The sequence below is a fragment of the Trematomus bernacchii genome, unplaced genomic scaffold, assembly GCF_902827165.1.
Source record: "Trematomus bernacchii unplaced genomic scaffold, fTreBer1.1, whole genome shotgun sequence".
Taxonomy (NCBI): Eukaryota; Metazoa; Chordata; class Actinopteri; order Perciformes; family Nototheniidae; genus Trematomus; species Trematomus bernacchii.
In genome coordinates this window covers 3,836,345-3,863,935 of record NW_022987727.1, presented here as the reverse complement: position 1 = coordinate 3,863,935, position 27,591 = coordinate 3,836,345, and the positions used below count along the sequence as shown (strand labels likewise).

The 27,591-nt window shown below is 40.7% G+C and overlaps 2 protein-coding genes across 2 annotated transcripts; both read left to right on the top strand.

The window, feature by feature from the left end:
- Window positions 1–14,935: 14,935 nt before the first annotated feature.
- Window positions 14,936–20,059, top strand: alx3 (ALX homeobox 3). Its single transcript, XM_034145367.1, has 4 exons — window positions 14,936–15,278; window positions 18,385–18,659; window positions 18,954–19,079; window positions 19,294–20,059. The coding sequence occupies exons 1-4, from the start codon at window positions 14,936–14,938 to the stop codon at window positions 19,657–19,659; spliced, it is 1,110 nt and encodes a 369-aa protein (XP_034001258.1). The 3' UTR covers window positions 19,660–20,059.
- Window positions 20,060–22,866: 2,807 nt separating this feature from the next.
- On the top strand, window positions 22,867–27,591 carry rbm15 (RNA binding motif protein 15). The gene has a single exon (XM_034144875.1). It carries the CDS (start codon window positions 23,002–23,004, stop codon window positions 25,552–25,554), a length of 2,553 nt encoding a protein of 850 aa, XP_034000766.1. The 5' UTR covers window positions 22,867–23,001; the 3' UTR covers window positions 25,555–27,591.

Below are 27,591 nucleotides of genomic sequence, written 5' to 3'. Positions count from 1 at the left end.
TGCAGACAGACGGCAGGCAAAACACCTTTTAAAATGCGTGTTTTCTAAATGGAGATCGGCTAAGCTAACGCAGTATATGCTCCGACCGTCCACACTCACAACAACGGCCTATACAGACATAAAAATAAAGCGACTCTAAAATAATATTTTGTGTAATTCATCCACCATTTCGAAGATATGCGCTGTAATTCAGCAAGCATACTTTCTTCACAAGTCCTCACTGTCTTCAGGTTGAGTGTGATTTAGCTTTTATTGGGTTTGTCTTTCCAGAGGTCACACAATATTTGCAAACGGGTGCAGTTTCAAAGTAGCATGACAAATATGCATGTGACTGATCATCTCCAAATTGTAAGTTAAAGTGTACAGTATATAATTGCTTTTTATGTTGTGCATCAATGATATGCAATCATCCTTTCTGCGAGGTATTCATTCAACTCTATATTTATTGCTGAGGCTGTAGTGAGCAATAGTGGTGTAGGCTACCACTCTGTATTATATAGAGAGTCACTTTAAGATTTTCTCTCCTCGTTTTGTAAATATTGTATATTCTTTTGATGAAATGTATGATTCTGGTATAAGCCACTGTTATATTGCTACGCCCTCTACTGGATAGAATTGAAGCAGCAACATAAAATGTGAAGACCAACCAGCATAAAAGATCATTTTAAAACAGTCAGTATCCTCTATATGCCTGCAGTGTAAAATGAGAAATGGGGGGAAAAGTTTAGACAAACCATGCACACATTGATTTTAAAATATAAAACATGTACCTTAATGTTGTCCTGTTAGCACTAATTAGTATAGTTATTAGTAAAGATCATTAAATTACAAATATTGATTGCTTTTTCACCCAGTTTGCACAATCAGTCTCATGTCTCAGAACATGGTAATCTCCTCTCCTCCCTCCATCTCCTCTCCGGCTGTCGAGGCAGGCTGCTGAGACCTCTGCTGCGGACGGACGGACGGACGGACGGACGGGGGGGGGGCTCCACAGCCATCTGGGCTGCAGCAGGGAGTGGCAACCAAGATACACATTTCACCTTCATGTACCATCAGACAGACACACCGAGAAATAAGAGACTATTTTATGATTGATGAGAACATACTAAATAATAAAAAAATCCACAAAGATGTAAATGTGGTCTTAAGCAATCAAAGGCATTGTAACAAAAGGCCTTCACAGTAACATCAACATTGCTTTACACATTGTTGGAAACTGCCCAACTTTGCAGAGCATTAATCTTCCAGGTCTGTTGTGAAATATTCTGGGATGACAGTAGCCTGCAGGCCTATGTTTACTCTAGGAACCTCCAGAAGAAAGTAATTCTCAAGATTGAGTCAGAAAAGTAAAAAATAAATGGTGTTTTCAAAGCTCAATAAATAAACAAGAGCAAGCTGTCCTCTCAAATATTAAAGAATACAGTATTAGGTCAAGAGTTGTAGGTCTAATAATGTGTGAGAAAGACCATGTCACACATACAAATGGATAAAGTACATAGTGAGACTCAAAACATCTGGATTTTAAATGTAGGTAGTAACCAAATGCCAGGTCTGGGATTTTTATTTTTCAGCTGAGAGCATACCTGCCCTGCTCTCCAGACTGATTCGCTGTCCTTGTTCAGATTCATGTCTTCATCTGTAACAAGGCCAGCAGTCACTGTCATAAATTCAGCTGTTGTTCAGACGCCCTCACTCAGTTTGCGGCCGGCTACAAGCTCCATCAGCAGACAGCTCTGTCTGCAGACCTCCTCTCTCTCCCTCTCCTGGAGACAAACGACCTCATCTCTGCCAGCGCTCTGTGGCCGCCATCGATTATCACTGCATGTGTCTCCTTCTCTCCTGCTCACCCTCCCTTTCTGCATCACTCTAATTTAATCTCTTGTTTTCTTCACACCTCGTTTCATTATCGATTCGAATGCAGGGTTGTCTGGCGCTTGATGTCTCTTTTGCCGTGTGCTGTTTTTCTTTTTATATACATCAGTAGGAAAGCCTGCAGGCTAAAAGCAAACACACTAACTAGCCATCAACTCTACATTAACATGCTTTTCACAAGCCGTTGGTTTGACAGGATGCTTTAAATGATTGAGCAAGAGTGTTATTTCTGCTGTGCAGATGCTAAACTTTGGGGTCAGCAGCATGTTGCCTAAGTTAAAATGAACCACCGCAGCCATGAATGCTGGCAACCGTCTGCCATTAAAACCATAAACAACAGAGTAAAGGGAGAAATGACCTGGTCATAAAATCTGGCTAGTCACTGGGTTTGATGTACAGTTCTGGGCTCTATAAAAAGTTCCTTTGCTCTGAGCTCCACGACCATTAGTGGGAATGATTATGGCCATATATTTCAACCTGTAGTCGCCTACTGAAGTTTTAGGTAATAGCAACTCCAAGGACTTGCTCCTGACAGTAGGGAAAACAAATGATTATTATAAGAGGGTATAGGTAATTGGCCATAATTCACAAGGCTCACAAAAGAGCTGTAATCAAAGCTGGTTTCCATACACTGAAGGTGCCTGTTTGACAGGCCGTTTGTCTGTCTGCACAAAGTTGTTACACTCCTGCCTCTTCATATACTGTATGTGAAAACTTGAAGAGGAAAATTACTTTCAGTTGCATGATTTTAATGATTTAAATGTTCCAGCCAACACGCTATCTAAATGCCTATTTGGCTTCAGGACAATTATGACCTACTTTTACACAAGAGAGGAAGCATTCAATTCCTTTTATCAAGTAAAGGTACAACTATCTCACATATGCTTGTGATAAAAATCTACATATTTTCATTCCACCTCAGGCTTAATGTCTGATAAAATATTCCACTGCCAAATCAGTAAAAGTGCTAATAATGAAATAAATGATCATCCACTTATTATATGATCGTATGGAAAAGATTTCTATTCACATAAATCAAAAACAGTGGCTGTACAGTTCAGGTTGATACAACTGTTAATCACCACTAGATGGTATCATTAATAACACTGAGATTCAGAAAGTGACATGATGATGTTGAAAACTAGCTGATGACTGTAAATCCGTCTAATTAAAAAATGCGTGTCTGTGGCGGACAAACACAAGCTGCATGTTGCACAGGACCAGGAAGTCATCGTTATATAATACGTGCACAAACTTCCTGCGAGTCTTATTGCTCTGGCAGAGACATTTTGTGTTTGGTTACACAGCCATACTGAAATACACACACAACAGTGAATGGGCATACACACTGATATCTGATATCAACTGGTAAAGCACTGAAGTTAGCAGGCAAGACAAAACAAACACATGGTTTCTGTCTGTAACTATAGATAGCATGACATTCATTTAAGAAATAGAAGTCATGTTACTTGTGTGTGTAGGAAATGTATTACGTCTTCCCAATAAAACAGCGAGCAATGGCAAATATCAAAGAAAAAAGTATTAAAAGGCAATTATAAAACGTATTCTTTCAAACACATTGACACACACAGACTTCAATAAGAGCAGTTGCCTGTTTGATACACATAAGCTGCTGCTCTTTAGTATTTTTCCTCGGGGTCAAAGGTAAAGCCCTGACTTGGTGAGGCCAACATGCTCTTGTTAATAAAACAATAAACAGCAGTCTTCTCTCAATAACCCCCCAGTCAGCACCCTCGCCAGCAGGGTTAGCTTTCTGAAACGCACACTTTCATCCCTTTACTCCTAACTTAAACTATAACTAGTTTACAGAATGCACAGTGGGTTTCGGATGCAACATTGGATCATTCCAACCACAGGAATATAAGTCTAATACTCATGATTCTAAATCCTGTTTACACATTGATACAAAAAGGGAGTTTAATAAGTCTTTATTTACTCTTTGCCCACCATATGTGATGTTCCCGAGTGTTTGAAATCTAAGATCAGTCACAGAGGGGGGGCCCTGTGGCTCCCAAGACACATAATACTCTGCGTGCTCCAGGGCCGGTGAGAAGAAAAAGAGCACAATTGGATTAGATACCAAAATAGGGTCAGTGTTTGTTTTAATCAATCTGGTGACACAGGGAGCTCTTGAAAGCAACGGGTAAAGAGAGCCTGGAGAGAGAGAAAACGAGAGAAAGAGGAAGGCGGAGAGTAACAGAGACAGATAGTGAAAGGGAAGGAGAAAGGGAAAGAGAGAGACAGAGAGAGACAGAGAGGGCAGCCGGGGTGATTGGTCCCCAGGCTATGGCTGCATAATGGAGACTAGAGGCTGGAGGGGGAGCTGTCTGGGGGGCGGCTGGCCTTCAGAGTTCACTGTCAGGTCTCCAAACCACGGGGACAGTGGTCACTTCCACTATCCCAGCATTAGACAAAATGAGCTTTGACCAACATGTGGTGTAGCTGGTGTGTTTTTTCCACACAACGCTAACAAATCATTTGACAAAGAAAGAAATAAGGTTCCATGAAATTAAATATGTATCTGTTAAAGATGACTTAGATCAACAGCAACTGTTGCTTTGTTGGGTTCGTGTTGACGGGGGTTTAAATGAAGTTGTTGCAAAAACATTTGAAATCTGAAGCTGGGAATGTCAACTGTCTTGTCACGGTTTGGGATATCTGATTACCAAACATTTAGGCACAGTATACATAAGACGTTTATAAAGTGAGAGTGCTCAAGCTTGTGATTCAGGGAAGATAGTGTGCATCAGGCCGAAACATATCTAGTGTAAGGGCAAGACTTTGGCTTTTATTACATCTAGGTTGTTGCAAGATTACTCTCCCCGGCCAAGTCAGTGAATGTTGGCTCTTGGGAAGCGGATAGTGGTCGCAGCTGACTAGACTTTCCATGGCAGGGCTTAACATCCTGACTGGGATAAACCACTCAATTTTAGATGTCAAAAATGCTTTTCCTATGTCTCGGGATAAATGCAGTCTTCATTGGGGGAAACGTTTACTATTGTTTCCCATGGACAGAAACAAAACTCTTTTTGCCCAAATGTCACATCTCAGCTCCCTGAAGATGCATATAGGGCGCTGGAGTCTTCATCAAATAGATGTATTTTCTGGTTCTTCAACAAATCAAATCCAGTTTCTAATTTATGGTCAGTGGCACTGCACTGTAGATCTAAGTGGTATTACAGATTAATGTTTAAGCTGTCTGGCCTTGCAAGTAACTTGGCTATTAAGCTCCAGAAAAACATTGAGCACATTAAATAGAGCTATTTCCCATTCAATGCCACCCATGTTCAATCCTGACCTAAGAGTTTGGTTACACAAACAGTAGGGAAAGTCAAAGAATGTAACTTTTCAAAGTTAACGATCAAAAAAGTGGGAAATACAAACCTTAATCATATTGCTGCGTGAAGTTGCTCAAAAAGAGATGTAGTTTGATATATGAGTCGGAGTCCTGTATGCAGTTATGTTGGTTGTGCTAGTGTGCTAGTGTCTCTATAAACAGGGTTTTTGTGTATCGCAGAAGGCAAGAGAGCAACGGAGAGTCTCCCAACTGCACTACGTATGCATCAGCCTTCTCCATGGTGTTTGGTAATGCTATCCCCTGGTCGGAAGTGCAAATCCAGCTGCTGCGAAGTGGCCATAAATTAGATTTTCTGAAACTTGGTGCAGACGTAGTCTCCAGTGTGCCGTTTACTGGAGTGCTCAAGCCTCGCTTGCCAACTGTAGCTTTCATTATCATTACCTAAATCCCTTAAACTTTGCTGCTCAATTGTCACATACCTCAAATAATCTCAGCAGTGCATCAGCTCCTTTTCCTGCTGCAGGGCAGCTTCCCTACGAGTCAACGCAAAAAGTTAGTTCAACTTGAACCTCCAGCGGTACGATTTATCTCTTTTAAAAAGCGGAGACATGTTGAAAACATTACAACTCGTGCTTTTGCTCTCTGAGCCTAGAGGTTAGTGTGATGTGCTTGCTGAAAGCTTTTCCAAATCACAGAGAAATCAACTGAGCACGTTCACATTTTCGCAGCTGCTTTCCATTCCTGAATGTGCAGAGTAATTCCAAACAGTTTATTTTCTATCGAGCCACTTCAGCCCCCAAGGTCATTTACTTGTTCTCTTTCTAAACAGGCAGGATTCTCACATGTCCTTTCTTGGTGAAACTCCACTCAGTCTAATTCGCTATGCTGGTCTGTTCTTCCCCAGCAGACTTGTGGCAGCCTCGTTCAGATGTGTCAGAGTTCCTCTAATTTACAGACCTCATCTTCTGCCTGCAGATCTTCTGATAACTGAACAACAGGGCCAGTTTCCACTGCATGAGGCCTTTCACACCAAATACACATCGGAACAATCATTGCATTGATTTTAAAATATGTACCCTTATTTCAGATAATATGGTTGAGAGACTGCACCAACAGTGAAGTATACCAGTTGTATGTGCCTTAATGTCTTTGAAATAATTGCATGTCCTGTACGATAAAAATACATTTGAAAGCGAAGGATGAGTCACAGCAGAGACAAAACCCACGCCACCGTGCTAGCTTCTGTGAGCTGTGGGTGAAGTGGTGCATTATGGCCAGTGTCTGGGTGGCGGTTTAGGGGGTCGCGCTCTGTGCCCAGGCCCTAGGGGCACCAGTAGCAGGATGGGCCCAGGCATCCGCTGGGAGGATGACCCTGCCTTTCCCTGTGGAGTTTGGCTTGTACAGCTGTATCTGATTGGACAGGAACAAAGAGCAGCACTGCACCAGGGGGTTTGGCGTTCAGCAGATAAAACAACTGATCCCCTGAGACAAGAATCTCTATATTCTCCCTTATAGTTCACAATTATGTTGATCTGTATTTCTGAAAATAATGGGTTAACTGAATATACCATCTTATTTAAATATGCATAATGTAGAGTGTTGTGATCCTGCAAGGCAGATATGATGGCTTACTATCTCGACATTTTACCAGCAATAGACATACTTAGTTCAGACACATGTTCAGACTTATTTTTTTAAATACTTTGTTCTGTTATATTGTTGTTTGTGGTACTGCAAGCCAGATTTTGTGAGAACAGCACAATTCATATATAATTTGAGTTTTGCCCAATATGAGCTCCTTGTTTCTCTTGCTATCTATCTATCTATCTATCTATCTATCTATCTATCTCTATCTCTATCTCTATCTCTATCTCTATCTTAATTTCGTATTATTTATCGTTTTTAGGGGCTTGTATAGGCCTTGAAAATCTGTATACACTACATATTTCACAGTCATACCTTCAAAGTTTTGTAAGATCTATTCAAAACATGTGAGTCTAACAATACCTCTGATAGCAACAGAGCTATGTGAACGTTTCATTTTCCACACTTACTTTTTTCAGCTTAACTCTCAAAAATCGGACAGATTCATTGTGAGCAGTTACGAAAATAATTGTGTGTGACTTTCATTCGTTTTTATAGCTGACAGCTTTCTTCCAAAAAAAGTGAGACAGCTAGGCTACCGGAGAACTCCTGTGCGTCAGAAGTTTTCATCTGATGTCTCGAGCCTAAAAAAAACAGACCTGTCTGTCTGTCTGTCAAACATTACTTTAAAGGCTGCGATCTTTATAAGACAATGATCAACAATCTGTCAATTCAATTAAATTGGAAAACTTTCGGATAGGCTAAATTAGTTTTAATCGAATTTCGTCTTCATTTTTTCTTTTAGCTAAACGAACAACGAAACGAAATATAATTTGCCTATGTTAATGGTTTTTACTATAAGACTGCCAGTATTATCAATTTGTATTCCCGGAAACTGTGAAGAATAGGTTAACTTACTTTTTTTTAAAGAGAGAAGGTTATATTAGTCGACAGTAACTGCTTCACGCTTTTGTGTGTACGCAGAGCACAATAATAACTTCACATTTAGTATTTATTTCGATTGGCAGAAAGGTTTTTATTCTGATTTATCACAGTGCAGAAAGCCACTAGCCTAAAAATGTCAACAGTCTTGAATAAAAAACAAACACTAATAATGTTATTTTTTCAAAATCCAATTTCAGATCATTTTTTCTCTTGTAAAAATATGTAAATAATTCGTTCTTTTTTTGCTCCAGTTCATTATTACACAAAAGGAATAATATTAGAAAGAAATCTAGTCTGTGAGATGACGTGGGGAATATTAAAAACCTGCAGTCAAAACTCTGAAAAGAAACTCGTTTGTTTCAATCAGAAGAAAAATGTATCTCCGGAATATAAAGCTAAATTAATCTGGAGATGGAATAGTTATTTGCCGAAAAAAATGCTTTCATCTATTTTTAGATTTTTTTCATTGTGATAGAAAGACAAAAAGGGGAAAATAGTTAATACAAAAATAACAAAGACGAAAATGGGAGTTGTAGCCTATGTACAATTTAAAAAACAGCAATGTTACTGTTATGTCAGACTGGAAATCATGACATTAGATTAAATCTTGAATAAGTGGGTAGAATAATTATCAAGTTGGTTTAAATATCACTTATCATAAATAGATCTCTATATATTGATAATATAAATTGAATTGTCCACTATTAGCCTACCCTGATCTTTTAAGTTATTTTTTATTTAAATGTATTTTTCAGTAGCTCAACCACTATTCTTCACTGACAGCTGATTTCAGATTTTGACATCAGATTTTCTTTCAGGGTGAACACAGGTGCGTCTTGATCTGAATAGACACTTCCTATATCACCGGGAAGACAGAAGGACCTGAGGTGGTTCCTGTCCTCTGGCTCTGGAAGTCCCATGATCTCCATTCCGCTTCTCGACCACCTCTTATTCAATCTGAGACCCCGGGTCACGGGCAGTGTTAGAGGTTGTTGTAAAAAACAGCATCAATAAGATTATAGCCATTACTTAGAGCTAAAGAGGTCCAACAATTCGTCTTGCGGGTAACTCGATGCATTAGCCTACTTTTTCCTCAACATATTTTAATAAAACCAGTCAGAAGTAGTCTAAATCATAGCTCAACTTTAACTTGGCCAGTAATTTTCAAGGCACACATATAAACGAGGCTTTAGCCCAAACCACCAAATAACTGTAGGCTGTGCTTCCACCTCAATTGACCATTTATAATTTGATGTTATTTTAACTTCGTCAATAAAGAAGATTATTTACTATTTTAAAGACTGTTTGACCTCAATATCAAAGATTAACTAAAACTATGCACGGTTCAATTAAGTCTATATACCTTTATAGAATTCAAACAATAACAAATACATAAAATAGCATAATTACCGCAAAACCAACGACGACCTCACTACAGGTTTATTTTTGAGGGAAATTGCAGGCTATTTCTTAGTCTACTCTGTTCCGCGCGCGTCACCGCCCAACAGGGCCTTTTCGTCAACGCTTCCTCTCCAAAATATTTTAGGATTATTAATTGTTTAGCTCTGGCGTGTGCCTTTATCTGATACTTCCAGATGGTTTTGCTGAAGTGCATGTTTACGGATTCCTGGAGATTGTGAGTAGGGAGCGAGGCTGTGTCGTTACCGGCGGTCTGTCCTTCATTAAGAGCGGGTCCTTAGCAGAGAGGCGAATCTATTACGACAGACAGAGCCTTCATAACCCGATGTTCGTGCACACACACACACACACACACACACGCACGCACACACACACACACGCACGCGCACGCACGCACGCACACACACGCACGCACACGCACACACACACACACACACACACACACACACACACACACACACACACACACACACACACACACACACACACACACACACACACACTACTTGCAGCATTTCTCTTTCTTAGCTACTGTGCCGAGCAAGCTTTCCCACCTAGCTTTCTGTGACCAATATAAAAGAGGTTAAGTGCCCGTATGCTAATTTGCTAAATGATCAGAGTCCAACACGGCACCTGTAGGCTATGTGCAGGGCTGGAGCAGACTTCTGTGGCACTGGGCCCTAAACAGGATTAAGTTTAGGGGCCCATTTTAATGCAATTGAAGACACTTCATACTGCACTGAACCAACTTGTGTATTACATTAATCAAACTCATGTACAAATACGCCTGTAGACCAGGGATTTTCACAAGGCTGGACCAATGTTTCCTGAACTTAAAAATAGTTGTCCTTGGTTGGTTGCATTAATGTGAGTAGCCTACTGTATAATTGAAAAGTAAATCACCATATCATCCAACAAGCTATTATTTATTTTTCTGTTGTCATTTTTAAATTACATTTTTAAACCATATGCAAAATCTATACTCTGACAGGCAACACATTTGCAGAGGCAAAATGCTTCAAGTTGACAGATCATGTCAAAAGTCGCATTTTCTAATTATCCGGTTAAGTTGAATAACAATATTTGACCCCAGTCAGATACATGCTGATGATGGGTGAAAGATATAATAGTGGTCGGGTGGGGGTGGTCTCACTTTTCTATTGCTTATATCGGCTTGGGCTCAAAGCCTTAGTAGTTAATAGTAGTTAGTTAATAGTTAGTAGTTAATATTGAAATTATTATTATTTTGTTTTTACATAACTGTTTCATGGTTCATTGTAGCTGTCTCTATATTTATGCTGGAAAAAGAAAATGTGCAACGTAAAATAGATCTAGTGAACTGCTACAGTAGTTCATCTTTTGTTGGCCTTGTTATTTTTGGATTTGAAAAATGTGCTCCCAATTTCTAAAACTGCAGCATGAAAGCAACACACAGCAGGAGATTCATTAAGCAGCAGACAGAAATGGTCTCTGATAAATCAACACATAACTGTATCCACATTTTAATTCATATTTTAAGAAAAAGCTGCTGCAATAGTCTGTCTGCACTGTCCAACATCAAAGTCCTTTGGCCTAAATATCACTAAGGGTTTAATTCAGCTTAATATATCACAATCTTTGTAGTAGTAAAATGAACGGAGAAATATCTCCTTTAAAAACTCTGGCAGGACAGGGTGGAAAACAATATGTCCGTACAGTAAAACAATAACATGTATCAATTATTTCTGACAGATATGGCCCTGCTCATCTCCAGTGTGTTGTGGCTAACACTCACTGGGCTCCATGACGCCTCACATGAGGTCAGACAGAGGACAGCAACCCCACTTCCCATTTCCCTTTGGAAAAACCTCAACCCCCATCGCGGCAGTGCACCATCTTAAGATTCCCAGAATGCACCTCTCCAGCCAGCTGACCCCCAGGTCAGCAGCTGTCAATCACATCCTCAGCTGGCTCTGCAGCTTCTGGACACAGACTGGAGGATGTGAGGGAGGCCTCTGAGAGGAGCCCTGGCTCTGCATATGGGATCATCTCTGTGCATTCATGGCAGCTAATTAAATTAGCTATCCTTCTCCTATTCTAATGCAAACCTCAGGTTGAATCGCCACCCTGTACGTGAGAGGAAAGGCCCCAGGCAGTGATAACCAGACAAAGACAGACAGCTTGCATGAAGCACAACGTTTTACTTCATTCTATCTGGCTGTCTATATTGGTATTTCTATGGCAGGTCGGTCTTAATAACTTCTCCATCTTCATGCTGTTGGAGGATCACACAGATTGCCCCTGGAAAAGGTCAGACCTTTGCTTACTCTCCTCACTCAAAACTATTATTCACGATTACAACATCACTAATTATTATATGAACTTTAAAACGTAGGATCGTACTTAATAGTGAAGACTATTGCCTGTCCGATTTGATAGTGTGTTTTTGTCACATGCAGGCCGGTGTATGTTCCATTAAGTTGTGTGTGTTTGCAAGCGTGAGGATGTAAGGTGTAACAGGGTGTGACAAAGCCTTGCAGACTGACAGCCATGCAGGATGTAATGGAGGGGGGGTGGAAGTGGCTCTCTAGCCCAAGGGCCGCAGGGTGCGCGGTGAAAGTGCAGGGTCACCTTTATCCACGCTGTCTGTGCCCGGTGCTGGAGGCAGCTGGGGGAGACCTGGGACTCCCAACAGGTTGAACTGATTTCCTGTGCAGGGTCATGCCCAGGACAAGCTCAGAGGACAAGGGTTTAGGACCGCAGGAGCTGGTCATGGTATGGACATCGAGTTGATGTTATTTTCTGCCATTTCCCTGCTTTTAACCACCGCTTCGTCCCCTATGAGTGGGTAGAGTTAAACTGCACACATCACATAATGTGAGTTTTATATAAAGGACAATGCTCTGTTAAAGTTGGACTTCTCAGTGCATGATTGAAAGGACACCCCCCACTCTCTTTTCGAGTATAATTAAACAAACCACAGCTCACAGACGTCCCACACAGAATCATAGGAGGCTTTGATTCCTCAGCAAATAGCATACCCATAATCCTCTACATCTTATGCTCTCTTGATGCAGTATTCATATAAACACTGTTACCTGCGGCGGCTCTGAGATCATAGCGCAGACGTTCTTCCTCTTGCCCACATTTCTGGAATGCATTTACTCAGCTGGGTTTGAGCTCTGCTGCCCCAGGCTACAGAGGACATGCTTGTCACGGGATTTAAGAAACATATCCGTGTCCCCCCTGTGTGTACATCTTAAAAACCCTATACTCCCCTCTAACAGAATTATGAGGTTTTTAATGGTGGTCAGCCCGACAGTTTGACAAATGCTGGCAAAGTACACGTCGTAGACTGAAATCTAGGTGGATGAATACACTCAGAGTGTGGGAGGGTAAAAGGTGGCATTGTGGTTGTGATTAACATGACAGCGTGGTCTTTTTTAGCCTATACGCTCTACTGACTTGAACATGTTAATCTAAGTCATGTCATTAGGCCTTATATCTAAGGTCACTAATCATTTTAAACTTGAAGGAACTCTTCCTCTCCATGCAAGCAGCCATGTATTTGCAATTTGTGTCCAGATGAAGACTGTGGATTTTCATTTTGTGTATGACTACACTTTAAAGCGTCTCTTGGTAAAGAGAGGAATGTTTTAAAGTATTATCTGCACATTGGAATACGATTGTCATTAGAATTGAAAACATGTTTTTCTGTTGGTTTATTTTTGTTTTGTGTGTATACCAAAAAAACAGTTTATAGGTTTCTGTTCTCTATTTGTCATTGAAAATTCTGAAGTTAGAAGTTGTAACAATTCAAGCAAGAATTTAAGCTCACATATTGCCATCATTTACATCCCATCGTAACTCTGTACTTCTTGTTGAACAGCCTTTTTTCACTCGGATCTTTTACTGTGGACTTCAGGGCTCAAAATGGAATCAAATGGGGCTTATGAGGCCTCTTGGCCCAAATGGACCTCTTGTTTACACACTTGTCCATCAGCTGAGGAGCATGCGGCCTCAGGTATCCACAGAGATGGTGAGATGTCCCCAAAACTATCGGTACTGTGTCTGGACCTGGTAAGTGCACTCTGTTTAGACGAGGTTTGTCTAGATCGGAGATTACATGTCAGTATCAAAAGCCTTTTATCTTATGCTGAGTCCAACTCTTTCTTCAGTCAGTTTTGTGCTGCGGTTTAAATGAATAACATATTGTGCTCTGTGCAATGGGTATACGATTTATTTTAATTTTATATTTTATTCGTTTTATATGTATCAAAATAGTTGTCAAGTGAGTTTAAGTAAAAGCCCCCCACAGATTTATCAATTGCATTGCATTAATTAAAACGGCATTTCACTACAAGTTGGGAATGTTATAACATGCTTAACGATTGTTAAGCTGTTTCTATAATTTCCAAAAGACATTCATTAAAACCGCAGGAAATCAACATCATACCTGCTGAACGTCGAGGAAACGGCGAAAATAATAGGCCTACTGTATAGAAAAAGAAACATCGGTAACAAAGTTAGTATTTTGTGTTTAGTATTTTAATCACTATAATAATAATAATCTTTATTTCGGTTTAGCATTTTTCTGGAAAGTTGCATTATTCTTAAGATTGTTAAATGAATAAACTCGCTACTGAGAAGTTTTTGTTTGAAATTAATATTATTTTGGTAGCAGACTGCAATACAAAATAAGCGTTATGGTTATATACGATTTCAATAAAAGACCAAGTGACATTTATGCGGTTACATCGTTTAATCAATAACCCGGATGCCGACGCATTTTCAACTTTAAAAAGTCTTTATGACCATATCTGTTCTAAAACAAAGACAGCGGAAATAATAGATATCACAGTAAAGTCAACATTTAATAAATTGTATTAATAAATGTCAATATTTTATTTATATTATGTGTGTTTAATGCATATGTTTTCGTATGGATTTTTCTCAACTTTTTATCCAAATTAGTTTGAACTTGGCAGTATGTTGACCTTATTTCCACATGCTTTGTAATTGCATTGGGCTTTTTCCCCCCATTTTATTAAATGATCAGACATTTGTGTCACAACAGTGAATTTTGTCATTTGTGACATATTGGTGTAGGCCTTATTCCCAATTCTCGTTTAGCTGCAGAAGGACACATAGGCTACTTAATGGAAGCAGAAAAACCCAACACAAACTAATGAAAACTATAGATTTACTTTTTTCTAGCGGTTATTAGTTTAAGAGCTAGAATATGCTCGCAGATTTCTTTATTAAAAATAAGAAAGTCTCTTTCTGACGAAGAATATGAAACGTAACATTTAGGCCCAATCCTTTTTCCGACTTTATAAAATAAAAATACAATGATATAAAGTAAAATAAAGTTAAACATTACATTTGAAACAATAAATACATTTATTCGGTTAAAGTGTTTTTGTATTCGTTCAATTATCCGTGCGTAAACGGTCGTGTGTCTGCTTCTCCTGTCCTGCTTGGTTTGGTGATTATTTAGGTCCATAACAACATATGAAATAGGAATTAAATGGTTAATTGGAGGGACAGAAACCACACGTGATTGAATTTTTGGCGGATTATATCAGACTGCTGGATGCTGTAAGAGACACGCCACCACACACACACAGCCTCTCCCTCTCACTCTCTTTTACGCACGCACACACACTCCAACTCCCGGTTTCACGGGTCTTTGTTTCTGATCTGTTAAATCCCACCCACTTGACAAGAACACAGAATAGAAAAAAAACGTTCTCACTCAGGCGCCCACACTACCAGCGCCCAGTCGCTGTCTATACTGCCTGCTGGACCCGTAAAATGGAGACGGAGAGTTGTTTGCCTTTCTCTTCGCAGACCAGCAGGAGGACGCCTGAACATTCCCCCAGACTGGAGCACGGTGGCTCCTTTCTCCCTTGCGATGAGCTGCAGAAACCCTCGCACCTTCCTCCTCTTCCTCACCGCCTCAGCCTGCGCGGGGATCTGTACGCCGCTGCCATGGGGAGGTTTGGGGACGCTGCAGCGGACTTTACGCACGGCGCGGCCTCGACCAACCCGCCCGGCTCACCGTCCAAACACAGCAAGTTCTTGGAGAGTATAAACCAGGACTCAAAGGGCACAGAGATAATCGGGAAGACGGCTTTTTATGAGGGCAACTCAGAAGGTGAGTTCGAAAGAATGTATTATAAAAAAACACATTATAATAGCAACAAATATTCTCGTTTCTTTTTTTTGTCAAAACTACAAGTAAACAAAAATGTTGGTGGCAAAACACACACTGAAGTGAGAGCCGTACCATTTTTTTATTTTTGCCAAATTATGTTTAAAATCCATACTTTCATCAGCTGGTGTAAAACAACTCATGGATGAAGAAATGCAAAATGAGAATAATACTTATCCTTTAGAATACATTGTTAAATGTAGCAATGAATGCTAGTGAAACTGCTTTCCAATAAGTCTCCTTTTCCTGCATTTTGCATGCTTGTCAAATGTACTCTTAACTAACAATAATAACAAAGTGTTGACTGATTCTGACTGGCTTTGCTAATGAATGCATTGTTGTGATACAAATGTCAACACATTTTCTCTCACTTTACTTTTCTTAAATTAAAGTGAGAGGTTAAAGGTCAGCTCGCTGCAAGTTGGGTGTGTCATTAGGCTACCAGTCAGTTAAAAACAATTTGAATTATAGTCCCCACACTCTTGTGTTTCATATTCTCTTCATGAGCATGTTTTTGTAATATAAAACATCAGAATTGACTTGAATTGTGCGAGCAGGCGTGCTTGAGTCAGACGTTATAGCCTGCAAATGTCAATCTTAGGAAGAAAAGTAACAAAAAGTATATTTGCAACCAAAGACGGAAGGAAAGATGTGCTCTTTCACTTTATTTATTGCTGTTGACGATTCTGCAAGGCAACAGAGGATATGAGCGCTGATGATCTCAGTGATATCTGTGTCCAGAACAATATACAACGGCTTGATTCATGTTCCTGCCAAAGACAGCCAATATACTTTTTTTCACAATTAGTTATGATAACGATATCAGTTGTCCTGTTTGAAAGTGGATTTGTATTACTTTTCTTCTAAATTAGGTTTTAATAAGAGTATATGTGTGGTCTTCCCATTTATCTGACACACACATACACATATGCTTGTGCACTGTAAAGTGTTTCATGTTAGCTTCATTTAATTTGTAAATGACTGTGTATATTACTTTAAATTAGTAGGGCTTTGCATGCATGTGCAAAAAAGGTCCCGTGTGTGTGTCTACACAAAACACTTTTCATTTGTATGTTTTAGATTTTGGGTTCGTTCACCTTCAAAGGCAGACACGTTTTCCTGTTTTGTCTACAGTGGAAGCAAGGTTTATTGATTATTGGACAAACCGAAACATTTATAAACTTTAAGCGTCTTCACATCTCAGAGTTTAATTGAGGTTGGTTTAATTTAATTATTAATGTTACTTGCCGTGGATTCTTGAAAATGTAGTACTAATGAGTGGTGAGTTGATCGGAAATTGTTTCAAAAATGGCAAAAAGATTTCTCACTACTTAACAACTAAAAGGTGGTCAGAATACATGTAAATCTTTTTAAATCTTTCAATATATTTGTTTGAGGCTGAGATGGCCTCATTTTAAAGACCTTTATTTATATATCTTCTAACTATTAGCATACAGATTTAAAACCAGTAAATATATATCCATTAAATAAACAGAAACAAATAGACTGAAGTTGAATTACTTGTGCAGAGCAAGCAGCCCAGAAAATAAAAAGCTTACATTTCTACTAAGACTGTGTCCTACCTCAATTATCTTGTTCCTACCTTTACATTTAGAATTGATCTTATTTGCCTTTTCCTGCATTTCACAAAGATCTCCGGTTACACTGGAGTCAGAGCGGATGTGGGTGTTTGACAGGGTAAAAGCTATACAATGTCCTGCGGCCCCAGTTTGAAATCTTAACGGTGAATGTTCGCAGCATGAACTGCAGTATGAGGTTAGATCTAATGGACACGAGGAAATTAATGTTGCAATGAAAAGTGCTCTCTGTTGGGCCCCATATTGAATTAGGAGAATAGCAAAGTAATGTCTCAGCCGCCCCCAGTAAGTGAGTGCCTGCAGATAGACGGAAATACATTTTGTTTTGGAGCTCAGGGTTACACATAATGAACGCATGCAACAACATTCAAACACTGCGGGAGGGAGCAGGCTTTTCCATGGTCGGTTAACGGGAAGGGGAATAATGCTTTCAGATTCCCCCTTTCCGCTAAATGCCAAGGGAAGTATATATATTATTTATTTAAACAATCAGGTGGCTTTAACAGATAGAAAGTTGTCATACACTCTAGTGCTGTTTCCTAGTTTTCTTTCTTTTAATGTTAATGTATTAACAATGTTGTCCTTATAATAACTTGGTTTGTCTGTTTAGAAGGTGAATCGTAGCATTTTATTTTCTACATTTCCAAATCAAATCTGTTTTTTATTGATAGCCTTGTGGGTTTAATTCAAACCAACTCACTGAGAGTTTACTGTGGGACCTTTCAGCTAATCAAATTAAATCACTGTTGAGCTGAATTAGTGTTGTGCGTATTGCTCCGTCCAGCACCACAGTTCAGCCTCTTATAGTTGAGTTTAGGAATCAAATTTAGAAGCATTAAAAACAAGCAAGAGATGTTCAGACAAAATGTTTGATGCGTTATGCTGTTCAATTTGATTTTGTAGAATTAACTAATTTGGTCTTAAATTGAATCTTTTCTCTCAGCAGTGATAATGGGAATACTTGATCATTTAGATGTTTGCATTGGTGCCTGACATGCAAAGAGATTTGGTTTCCAGCATTGGCCTTTTCTATATAAAGGTGTGTTTCTCATTCTCAATCTTTCGGCAACCATTCAAAACCATACATTTCTTTATTTTATATTAACTTTACTTTACCACAAAAGCACATTTTTTTCAAAAATGGTAAAAAAATCAAACTAAGTTAACAGTTTATACAAATCATTTGACAGAGGATGAGACTTTAACAATGCTAAAATATGCTTTTATTGTATTTGTCTTCCGTCTTCAAAATAAATGCTACAATCTTTACCAGAGGTTGATGATTATAAAAGTATAATCAGTGGTACCTTTGAGCCCTAACAGCAGTCTGAAACAGGGACAAAATAAATGTATTTTGATGAATTGACGACAAGACTTTTCATTTGAGTTCATATTTATTTTTGAAGTATATTACATTGTCTACCTTTTTCTGTGTCCCGTCCATGTCGCAGCCAGAGAGAAAGGAGCTCCAAAGACAATGGGCTACCCTGGCCTTGGCCTAGAATGTTGTGGGAAGCTGAAAGAGCCCGGCGAGGGTCTGCATGGGGTATCTATCGCCGACTCCATCGACTTATCGGGCAAGAACAAGAAGCGGCGCAACCGCACCACCTTCAGCACCTTCCAGCTGGAGGAGCTGGAGAAAGTGTTTCAGAAGACGCATTACCCTGACGTGTACGCCCGCGAGCAGCTGGCCCTGAGGACCGAGCTCACTGAGGCTCGGGTTCAGGTGTGTGAGAGCAACGAGCTCCGATGTTACAGTTTCCTTTTATGCCTATAAGCAGAAGAGAGTTTATACATCAGTTTAATTTGAATATCTTTGGGTGTTGAACAGACAAAAAAAAAAGGAAGACATAATCTTGGTTTTTGAGAAAACGGGATGAACATTTTTCAATATTTTCTGAAAATGTAAAAACCAAACATATATTTAATAATAAAAAAGAAAGATAATCATTCGTTTCAGCCCTAAAAAAGAACAATTGTTTCTGAAATGTTCGTGTTGTTCTTTATTTTCTATCGAAAGGTTTGGTTCCAGAATCGTAGAGCCAAGTGGAGGAAACGGGAACGCTATGGGAAGATCCAGGATGTCCGCAACCACTTTGCTGCTACATATGATATCTCTCTTCTCCCTCGCCATGATACATACCAGGTAGACCACTGCTGATCTCGCATGACATGCATGTTGTAGTGGAAGCATTAGTAAAAATGTTAGCCTGCTCGGAATGTTTTTTTTTCCAATCTCTATCCAACATTTGCACATAATTGTATCTTGATTTGGGGTTATTAGCATTAAGTATGAAATGTTCCATGTCGATACCATTCAAATTCTAAATGTGTCTTATCCTAAATCTCCTGACGTGCAGATGCAGGGCAACCTGTGGCCGGGGGCGGCATCCGGGGGGGGCGGTGCTCCAGGTGCTGGCTGTGTCTTAGGAGCGGACTCCCTCCCCTCGTCCTGTATGAGTCCATACCCTCACCCCCACCCCCACAGCAACCTGCAGGGTTTCATGGGTATGCCCCCATCCCAGAGCCATCCCCACCACCACCACCACCACCACCACCCGTCTCACCATCCGGGCATCAACGGCCTGTATTCCCTCCACAGCTTCCCAGGAGGCCTCGGGCCCCATTCCATGGAGGGGCCGGAGAGCGACTACAAGCCGACGGGCCTTGTGGCGCTGCGAATGAAAGCCAAAGAGCCAGGCAGCATCCTCTCCTGGCCTACATGACCACAACAGAGCCAGCTCCACATTATGCACTGACTGAGCCAACGCATATTACATCCTTGACCCATACACATCCCTCAATGTACATACTCCCCTCAGCATATGTCTCAAATAATTCCTCTAAACAGTTATGTAAGCCATCTTGGAGGCTTTCCATCATTATGAAGATCTTAACAAATATGAATTTCATAAACATTGGGGGCCACTTGAGCCTCTAGCACGAAACCCTATTGTATAGAAACTGTATTGTTCCAAGGTTTAGGTTAAAATCCCAATGCTGAAACCAAAGAGGAAATATTATTTAAGCATGTAAAAATTGTAATTATCGTATTAATCATTGTTTTTTCATTTGACTGTTGTGCTTTATAGTGTGACCCTTAATAAAGGCCTCCATCTAAATCTTCTGTCTAGTTTTGGGAAAATACATTAAGAAAACGGAACACAAACAGCTTTAGTTATTTTATGATATTTAAAAGGCGAAACTAAATTGTGACTCATATTAAACTAGGAATGTGGTTGTGAGTCAAAAATGCTTCGCAGGCTGTGGTTGCCATAAACACAAAGACTTCTGCTGTGCAGAAAGTGAGCTTCTTCTTACTTGGGAAATACACAAAAATACTCAAGGTTTGCAGCATGGGCCTCACTTCAAGAATCCTTCAGGTAGCACCTTATGTATCAGCAGCGTGTGGCAGGCTCATTTATGAAACGCAAACTGTGTGGCCGCACTCCTATACTGATGATAAAGTAAAGAGCCTCCCACAGAAAGAAGGATTTACATCTGCCATCAGTAGTCAAACACGACCAACTGAGTAATCACGAACAGAAGAAAATGGGATTACCATGTTTTGGTTGTAATATCCACTAAAGATCTTCTGCTTTTATTTTTTAAATACTGTTGTCTCCATGGGAAGAATAAGACATCAATACGTTTCTGTGGCATACATAATCGTGTATTCATACTAAATGCATTCATAAAGATTTCAGGAAATGCAAGCTGTGCTTTACCCCAAAACAATTAACTTTATTGTTGAGAAGAAACACTGAATTGCATTGTACCATACCATCTGGTGTACATTTTTAAATACCAACATGTTTTGCAGATACACAATTATTTCAATCTGTGAGGGATTGAGAATACAATTTGTCACCATTGAACAAAGCAAATCGAAATCCTGCTAACTCCCCAGAGGTGATACTCGCTCTCCGTTCCTTTAGTCTGTGTCAGGGTTTTGTGTGAGCCACTAACATGTGGTTCCAATAGAAGAAAGCAGAAACCCATCAGAAACACTTTCCACACCCACAGCTTCAAATTCCAGCCAGGCCCTGGGAGACGGCAGCCCTCACTGAAGTTACAGTCCCCCTGATTAAATCCCAGATTAAGTGGAGGAGATAAGGAGACCTGTCAGTAGGGATAAGGGATTGAGGAGATGGCCATCTTTAGGAAAGCTGAAGAAATAGCAGATGGTGTATCAGTGCTCAATTTTAATATTTATTTTTCGATAAGGAGTAGGTTAACCAAATGATCTGTCCATGAACAAAAGAGGAAACTCGGTGGCTTTGTGAATTAGATGCAACTCTGCCAGCACAAATGTGATATATTTGACAATAAAATAAATGCAGTATGGTTTATTCTACTTAAAAAGAGGATCAAAACGAATTACCTCATCTTCCAACAGTTTTGATTACATTGTCATTTAAGTAACATTGATGTGGCACAAGCTTTGATCTGTATCAACTCAATACATCATGCTGCAGAGGCCTTGTATGATTTGTCAAAAATGAAATGAAATGTTGAGTTAAGAGTGCACAATGCTGGGAGAAGTTATTAACTCAGTATCACTCTGTGTGTAAGGGTCATCAGGTGAAGACTGTCACTCGAGTCTGGAAATGAGTATACCCTCAGTCTCATTAATGGACGAAAAAAATATGATTTAACGCTCATTAAAATCTGCACAGCTGCCTGCTAGCCACTGTTCTGAGCTTTGATCTCCAACAGATTTATCTTGGCCTTGAAGTGCAGCTATTGGGACACATCAGATCCTCATGAAGTAGTCAAACAGCATTAAGCTAAACAATGTGTTAACACATTCACACAGTGGACTAGTTGTCTGGCTGCTTTCAGACATTTATTGATTTAAGTTAATTTAGCAGTTTATCATCTACAGGAAAAGACAAAGTGCCAGTCTGAGCAGACTTTTTTTAATCAATACGTTTTAGAGTGTTTAATAAAGTATTATTTTAGCATGTTTCAAGCAAAAGTTTAACTTGTTATTGGGAGGTAAATAACCAAAATAGAAGTCACTTTTAATCTGCTTACAACCTCTTTAAAAAGTAACTAAAGTGCTTAAAAGTAACCTATTAAAGTCCTAATATATATATATTTAACCTACAACCCTTATAGGCGAATTATTACTAACTTTGCTGTAAAATACACTCTTTTTTTTTTACAAAAACCACACAATTATGATTGGAGCTTGGAAACGTTATACCTTTAGACAAATGCACAATAACGTTTTGATCGGCAGCTTGCTTTATCCACACACCTACCGAGAAATGCCTATCCACCCAAGGTCATTTTTAAGGATTTAAGTGCTGCAGTACCTTTCTAGCTGCTGTTCAAATACTGCCCTCCTGTGGTAGCTTATTAGGTCGACTTGAGTGAAATGCTTATTTTTTTTTAAAAATACCATGGATATATATAATATATTTATTTGCAATGTCTCTTTTCTCAAATAAATCACACTAATAAACTAAAACATACACATTTTACTATCGGAGAATGTTGACATTTTAGATATTTAGTGAGTGTGTGTAGGCTTTACTTAATTTGACCGGGAATGGACACAATACAGCAAAAAAAAACATACAAAATGACACATTCAAATAGACACTCAATTAATAATACATATCTAAATAAATGATACCTTGTAAAGGGTTTATTAGCCTATTGTGAGATATATTCAGTATGCCTATTCTATGGAGATTATAAATCAAAAGAGGTGCCTGATTACAGGACACAGAAGATGCTGGTGCTTTTTGTGTGTACATAGTTTTCCCACCGCAGTTCACTTCTTCATAAAGAAGTGAATCACACATGAATACTATTTTACAGATGGCTCAGTGTATGATTGACAGATGCTCCGAAGTTTTCCACCCACTTTCTCAACCAATCAGGAAGAATGGGCGGGCCTCCAGAGTAATCTTTACAAAATGGCGACTGTTGTTGTTTTGCCGCAGGGTCAGTGAATAAATCCGTTTTTCATTTCAATCATTCTCTGCATTTATTTGCAGAAACAACAGTAAAAAGCCCAGGCGTCCCGAGGGGTTGGCTCCGTTTGGACTGAAATGAAAGGTAAAGAGCGGTCGCCGATTAAAAAGCGCTCTCGGGCCCTGGACGATATACGAGACCGGGGAGGATGCCACCCGACCAGCAAGAAAATGGGGGCTCTCTCCGTGTCCACCGGGAGTAATAATGGGAATAGCTCGACGAAGAACGACGGCAGCTCGACGAGAAGGAGTCTGCTGGGTGAAAAAAGAGACAGAGATTTCGAGGGGCACAGTCGGACTGGAAATAATCATGGCTGTCAGTCTGCAGCCGCCAGCTCCGTGGGTAAAAACCACAGCCTGAGCCTAACGCTGGATTTAGCCCCAGCGAGGACCACCTCTCGGGGGGAGCAGCGGGTGCAGCCGCCCGGCGCAGAGAGTGAGTACAAAACCCTCAAAATAAGCGACCTGGGCACCCAGCTGAACGACGAGGACATAGAAGATGGACTATTTCATGAATTCAAGAAATTTGGAGATGTGAGCGTCAAGATAAGCCGCAGCAACGACGAGCGGATCGCGTTTGTGAATTTTAGGAAGCCGGAGGACGCACGAGCTGCAAAGCACGCGCGGGGCCGGCTGGTGCTGTATGACCGGCCGCTGAAAATCGAGGCAGTGTACATCAACCGGAGGAGAAGCCGCTCCCCTGTGGAGAGAGACTTGTATGGTGCAGCTCCCAGCCACAGACATTTGCAGAGACCCCTCTCGCCCACCGGGCTGGGATACAGAGACTACAGGCTGCAGCAGCTGGCCCTGGGCCGGCTGCCCCCTCCCCCGCCGCCCCCTCTGCCCAGAGAGCTGGAGCGGGACCGGGAGTTTGCCCTGTTTGAAGCCAGGGCACGACCAGCTTTCATTGCAGAGCGAGCAGCCTTTCGAGAAGAGGATTTTATATCTCCAGAAGATGACCAAAGAGCCAATAGGACGTTGTTTTTAGGCAATCTGGACACAACTGTGACTGAAGCAGACCTGAGGAGAGCTTTTGACAGGTTTGGGATCATAACAGAAGTGGACATTAAAAGACCCACACGGGGACAAACTAGCACATATGGATTTTTGAAATTTGAGAATCTGGACATGGCTCATCGTGCTAAATTAAGCATGTCTGGCAAAATAGTGGGCCACAACCCCATAAAGATAGGCTATGGGAAAGCAACTCCCACCACACGCCTGTGGGTTGGGGGACTTGGACCGTGGGTTCCTGTTGCTGCCCTGGCAAGAGAGTTTGACCGCTTTGGCACTATAAGGACCATTGACTTCAGAAAGGGGGACACTTGGGCCTACATTCAGTATGAAAGTCTGGACGCTGCACAGGCGGCATGCACACACATGAGGGGCTTCCCACTGGGGGGTCCAGAGAGAAGACTTAGAGTGGACTTTGCTGACACTGAGCATCGGTACCAGCAGCAGTTCCTGCAGCCTCTCCCTATACCACCATTTGACATGGTGGCAGAGTCTTTTGTCCACCGAGCCACAACTGAACCCCTGAGAGTCAGGGAACGGACTCCACCTCCGCTTCACTTCAGGGAGAGAGATCTCTTTCCTGGAGCTGAGTGGCCCAACCCAGCCATCCGAGATCGGGTTCGAGCGTCACCCTTTGAACCTCTGGAGCACTTGGAACGTGAGCGACGGGCACGAGAGCCCTGGTCTTTGGAGCGAGAGCTGCAGGGACGAGAACCTCCACGCAAGCGGCGTGCAATGGAGGATGGACGCCACATAGACCCCTCCCCTGACAGCACTGACAGAACTCTAAGGCGTAGACGTGCTTCTCCAGATGGCAGTCCTGAAGGTATCATCAGAGACGGAGGGCGCTTCAGTGACCCAGAGCGGCCTCTCCGGGGAGAGAGACCCTCCCCCGCAAGAGAGTGCCACAGCAGCCTTGAAAGAGCTGGGGCTGAGCGGAGACTCAAAAGCCAGAGTCTCTCTGACAAGGGACCTTCAGGCAGCGGCGTTTCAGCAGTTGGAGATCGTAAGCGCAAAGCAGGGGACGGTGGTAAGGGGCCGGCCAAGAGGGAACGTTCTGAGAGCAGTTCCAAGGGGGGCCAGGCATCCAAACCAGATGGCAGCAAACTCAGTTTGGCCTGGCATGGCATGCTTCTGCTCAAAAACAGCAACTTTCCAGCCAATATGCACCTGCTGGAGGGCGATCACAACGTGGCCAGCGACCTGCTTGCCGAGGGCACATCAGGAAGGCAGGTGGGCGAGCTAAAGATCACCCAGCGTCTCCGTCTAGACCAGCCCAAGCTCGACGAGGTGTCCCGGCGCATCAAGGTGGCGGGTCCCGGCGGCTACGCCATCCTGCTGGCAGTTCCTGGTACCACAGAGGATTTATCTTCATCAGATCCTGCAGCATCAACTCAGCGACCGCTCCGCAACCTGGTGTCCTACCTCAACCAAAAACAAGCAGCCGGAGTCATCAGCCTGCCTGTGGGAGGGAGCCGGGATAAAGACAACACAGGGGTTCTTCATGCTTTCCCTCCCTGTGATTTCTCCCAACAGTTCCTGGATTCCTCTGCCAAAGCTCTGGCTAAAAGCGAAGAGGACTATCTGGTCATGATTGTGGTTCGTGGAGCATCTTAAAAAAAAAAAAAAAAAATCAGAACTCTCGAAGTTCAAGTGGTGTTTAAAAAAAAAAAAAGGAATCGGCTGTATGTCAGTAACAATTGCATGCTGTGTGTTCTGCATTATAGGGTACACTAGTATGGTTCCTTAGTGTTTGTATGTTGCCATGTAATCCACTCAAAGGACAAATGGTGCCCTCCTACAAAACTAAAAGGATGTGTTTTTTTTGGAAATTATTTTTAAAGGTTGTATGAATTGCTTACAAAGTCATAAACCTGCAGTATTTCAGTCAAAATACAGGGAAATATGAGGAGCATTCATTAAATACATTTCAATTTCATTTAAAAATAGTACACCATTAAACTCTTTTTTGATTGATTTACCTGTTGAACATTTTAGCTTAGCCAACTCTTCTACAAGAAAACAAATAGAGAATTTACAAAATGCATTGAGTGGACACAATAACACCTCTACTACAGTTAAACCAAAAACAATAGCCTCCAAAGCTACTATAGTGCCCCTTTCACTGTGTTACCAAAAGCTGGAAATAACAATCTTAACAAAAGTCATGTTGGTGTCTGGGCTATCATTCTGCTGTCCCTTAGATTGTACAGTTGTTATTGTGTCTACATCCAAAACAGACGTTTAAATTAGGAGAATTAAAAAAACATATTTTTTAAATCTTACAGTGCAATAATATTTCTACTATATTCACTTTTTTAATTAATGGAAACAATAATGAGACATTTTTGGAGGTTTTCATTGAAGGTGTAGTAGTTGAGTTGGTACTGCAACGCCAATGGGGATGAGAGTCCTGGTCACACTTCTCTCCTTCAGCTCTCCAGGTTTCTAGATATCTCGCCTTCATCAGGCCTTAAATATAACAAAATAGCTTAGGACATTTGGTGAATGGAGTGTGGTGCACTGAAGAAGAGTTGTGATGTGTTTTCATTTTGATACTCTCACACTGGCCTGCCTGTGTGTGCGCTCAAGTTGGAAAACACTTTGAAGGTTAAAGTGTCAATAGTGAAAGCTCACACATTACCTTGGTTGCAAATGATGTTTAAAAGTTACAAATCACTTTCAGGTTCATGGTTTTAATTAGAGAGTATCTTTTATTCATGTGTTCCTCAATATTGGAATGCCAAATTGCAAGATAGATAATGAACTCGGTGTGTGTTCACTGGTAAATCGAAATTGTTACATCAACTCTATGTGAAATGCTGAATACTAACAGTTATTCGCCCAGGGAACAGCCCATAACACAACACTCATAGCATAGTAAAGCAAATACTAACATGTTTTCATATTTTAACTTCATATTTTACTTTGTGCATCCCTACCTTAGAAATGGTTGTGTAATGTGATCTATAAAAAACTACAGTAGTAATGGATAAAAAAAAGCGTAGAGAGTTTTGTGTTGTTTCATTTATTGCTCTGAAACAAGTAGGTCCTCTGATAATAATATTCAGTATCAGTAATATGTTGGTACAAAGTTACAGGAATTTGCTATTTGTTCAGTAAGTAGGTCTGTGTAAATCAAAGTTTTAGAAATTATTTAACAGTCCGTGTTTGAATTTTGATTTTAGAGGTATAAATTGGACTATATCTTACTCATGCCTGCCAACATGTTCCCAAGGCCTACTTACCGTATATAGTTTTGCCATTGTATGTTCGTCATGCAATAGTAACCCACCCTGAATTATGATTTGCTGAGTTTGGTTTAATATGTATTGAAAACATTAATATGTCAGAAAATGGTTATGTGTGAACAACACACCCACTTCAACATTGGACTCTATGTGGAGACGAGTGCAGAGCTGAAACCTCTGCAGAGATGTTTGTGAGTCCTCACTAAAGAGGCTACTTTAAAGTTGTGTATCCCATCTGCACCTGTGATGACTTCTGTTTAAAATGGAAAATTGAGCAATGTACTCTTTGATGTCATGGGAAAGGAAAATCCGTAGAGCCCATGCGAAGCTGTTCACATACCTGCAAGTGCGTTTGGGCACTTAATGTGACCGATTATCAATAAATTGTTCATTTGAAGGGAAA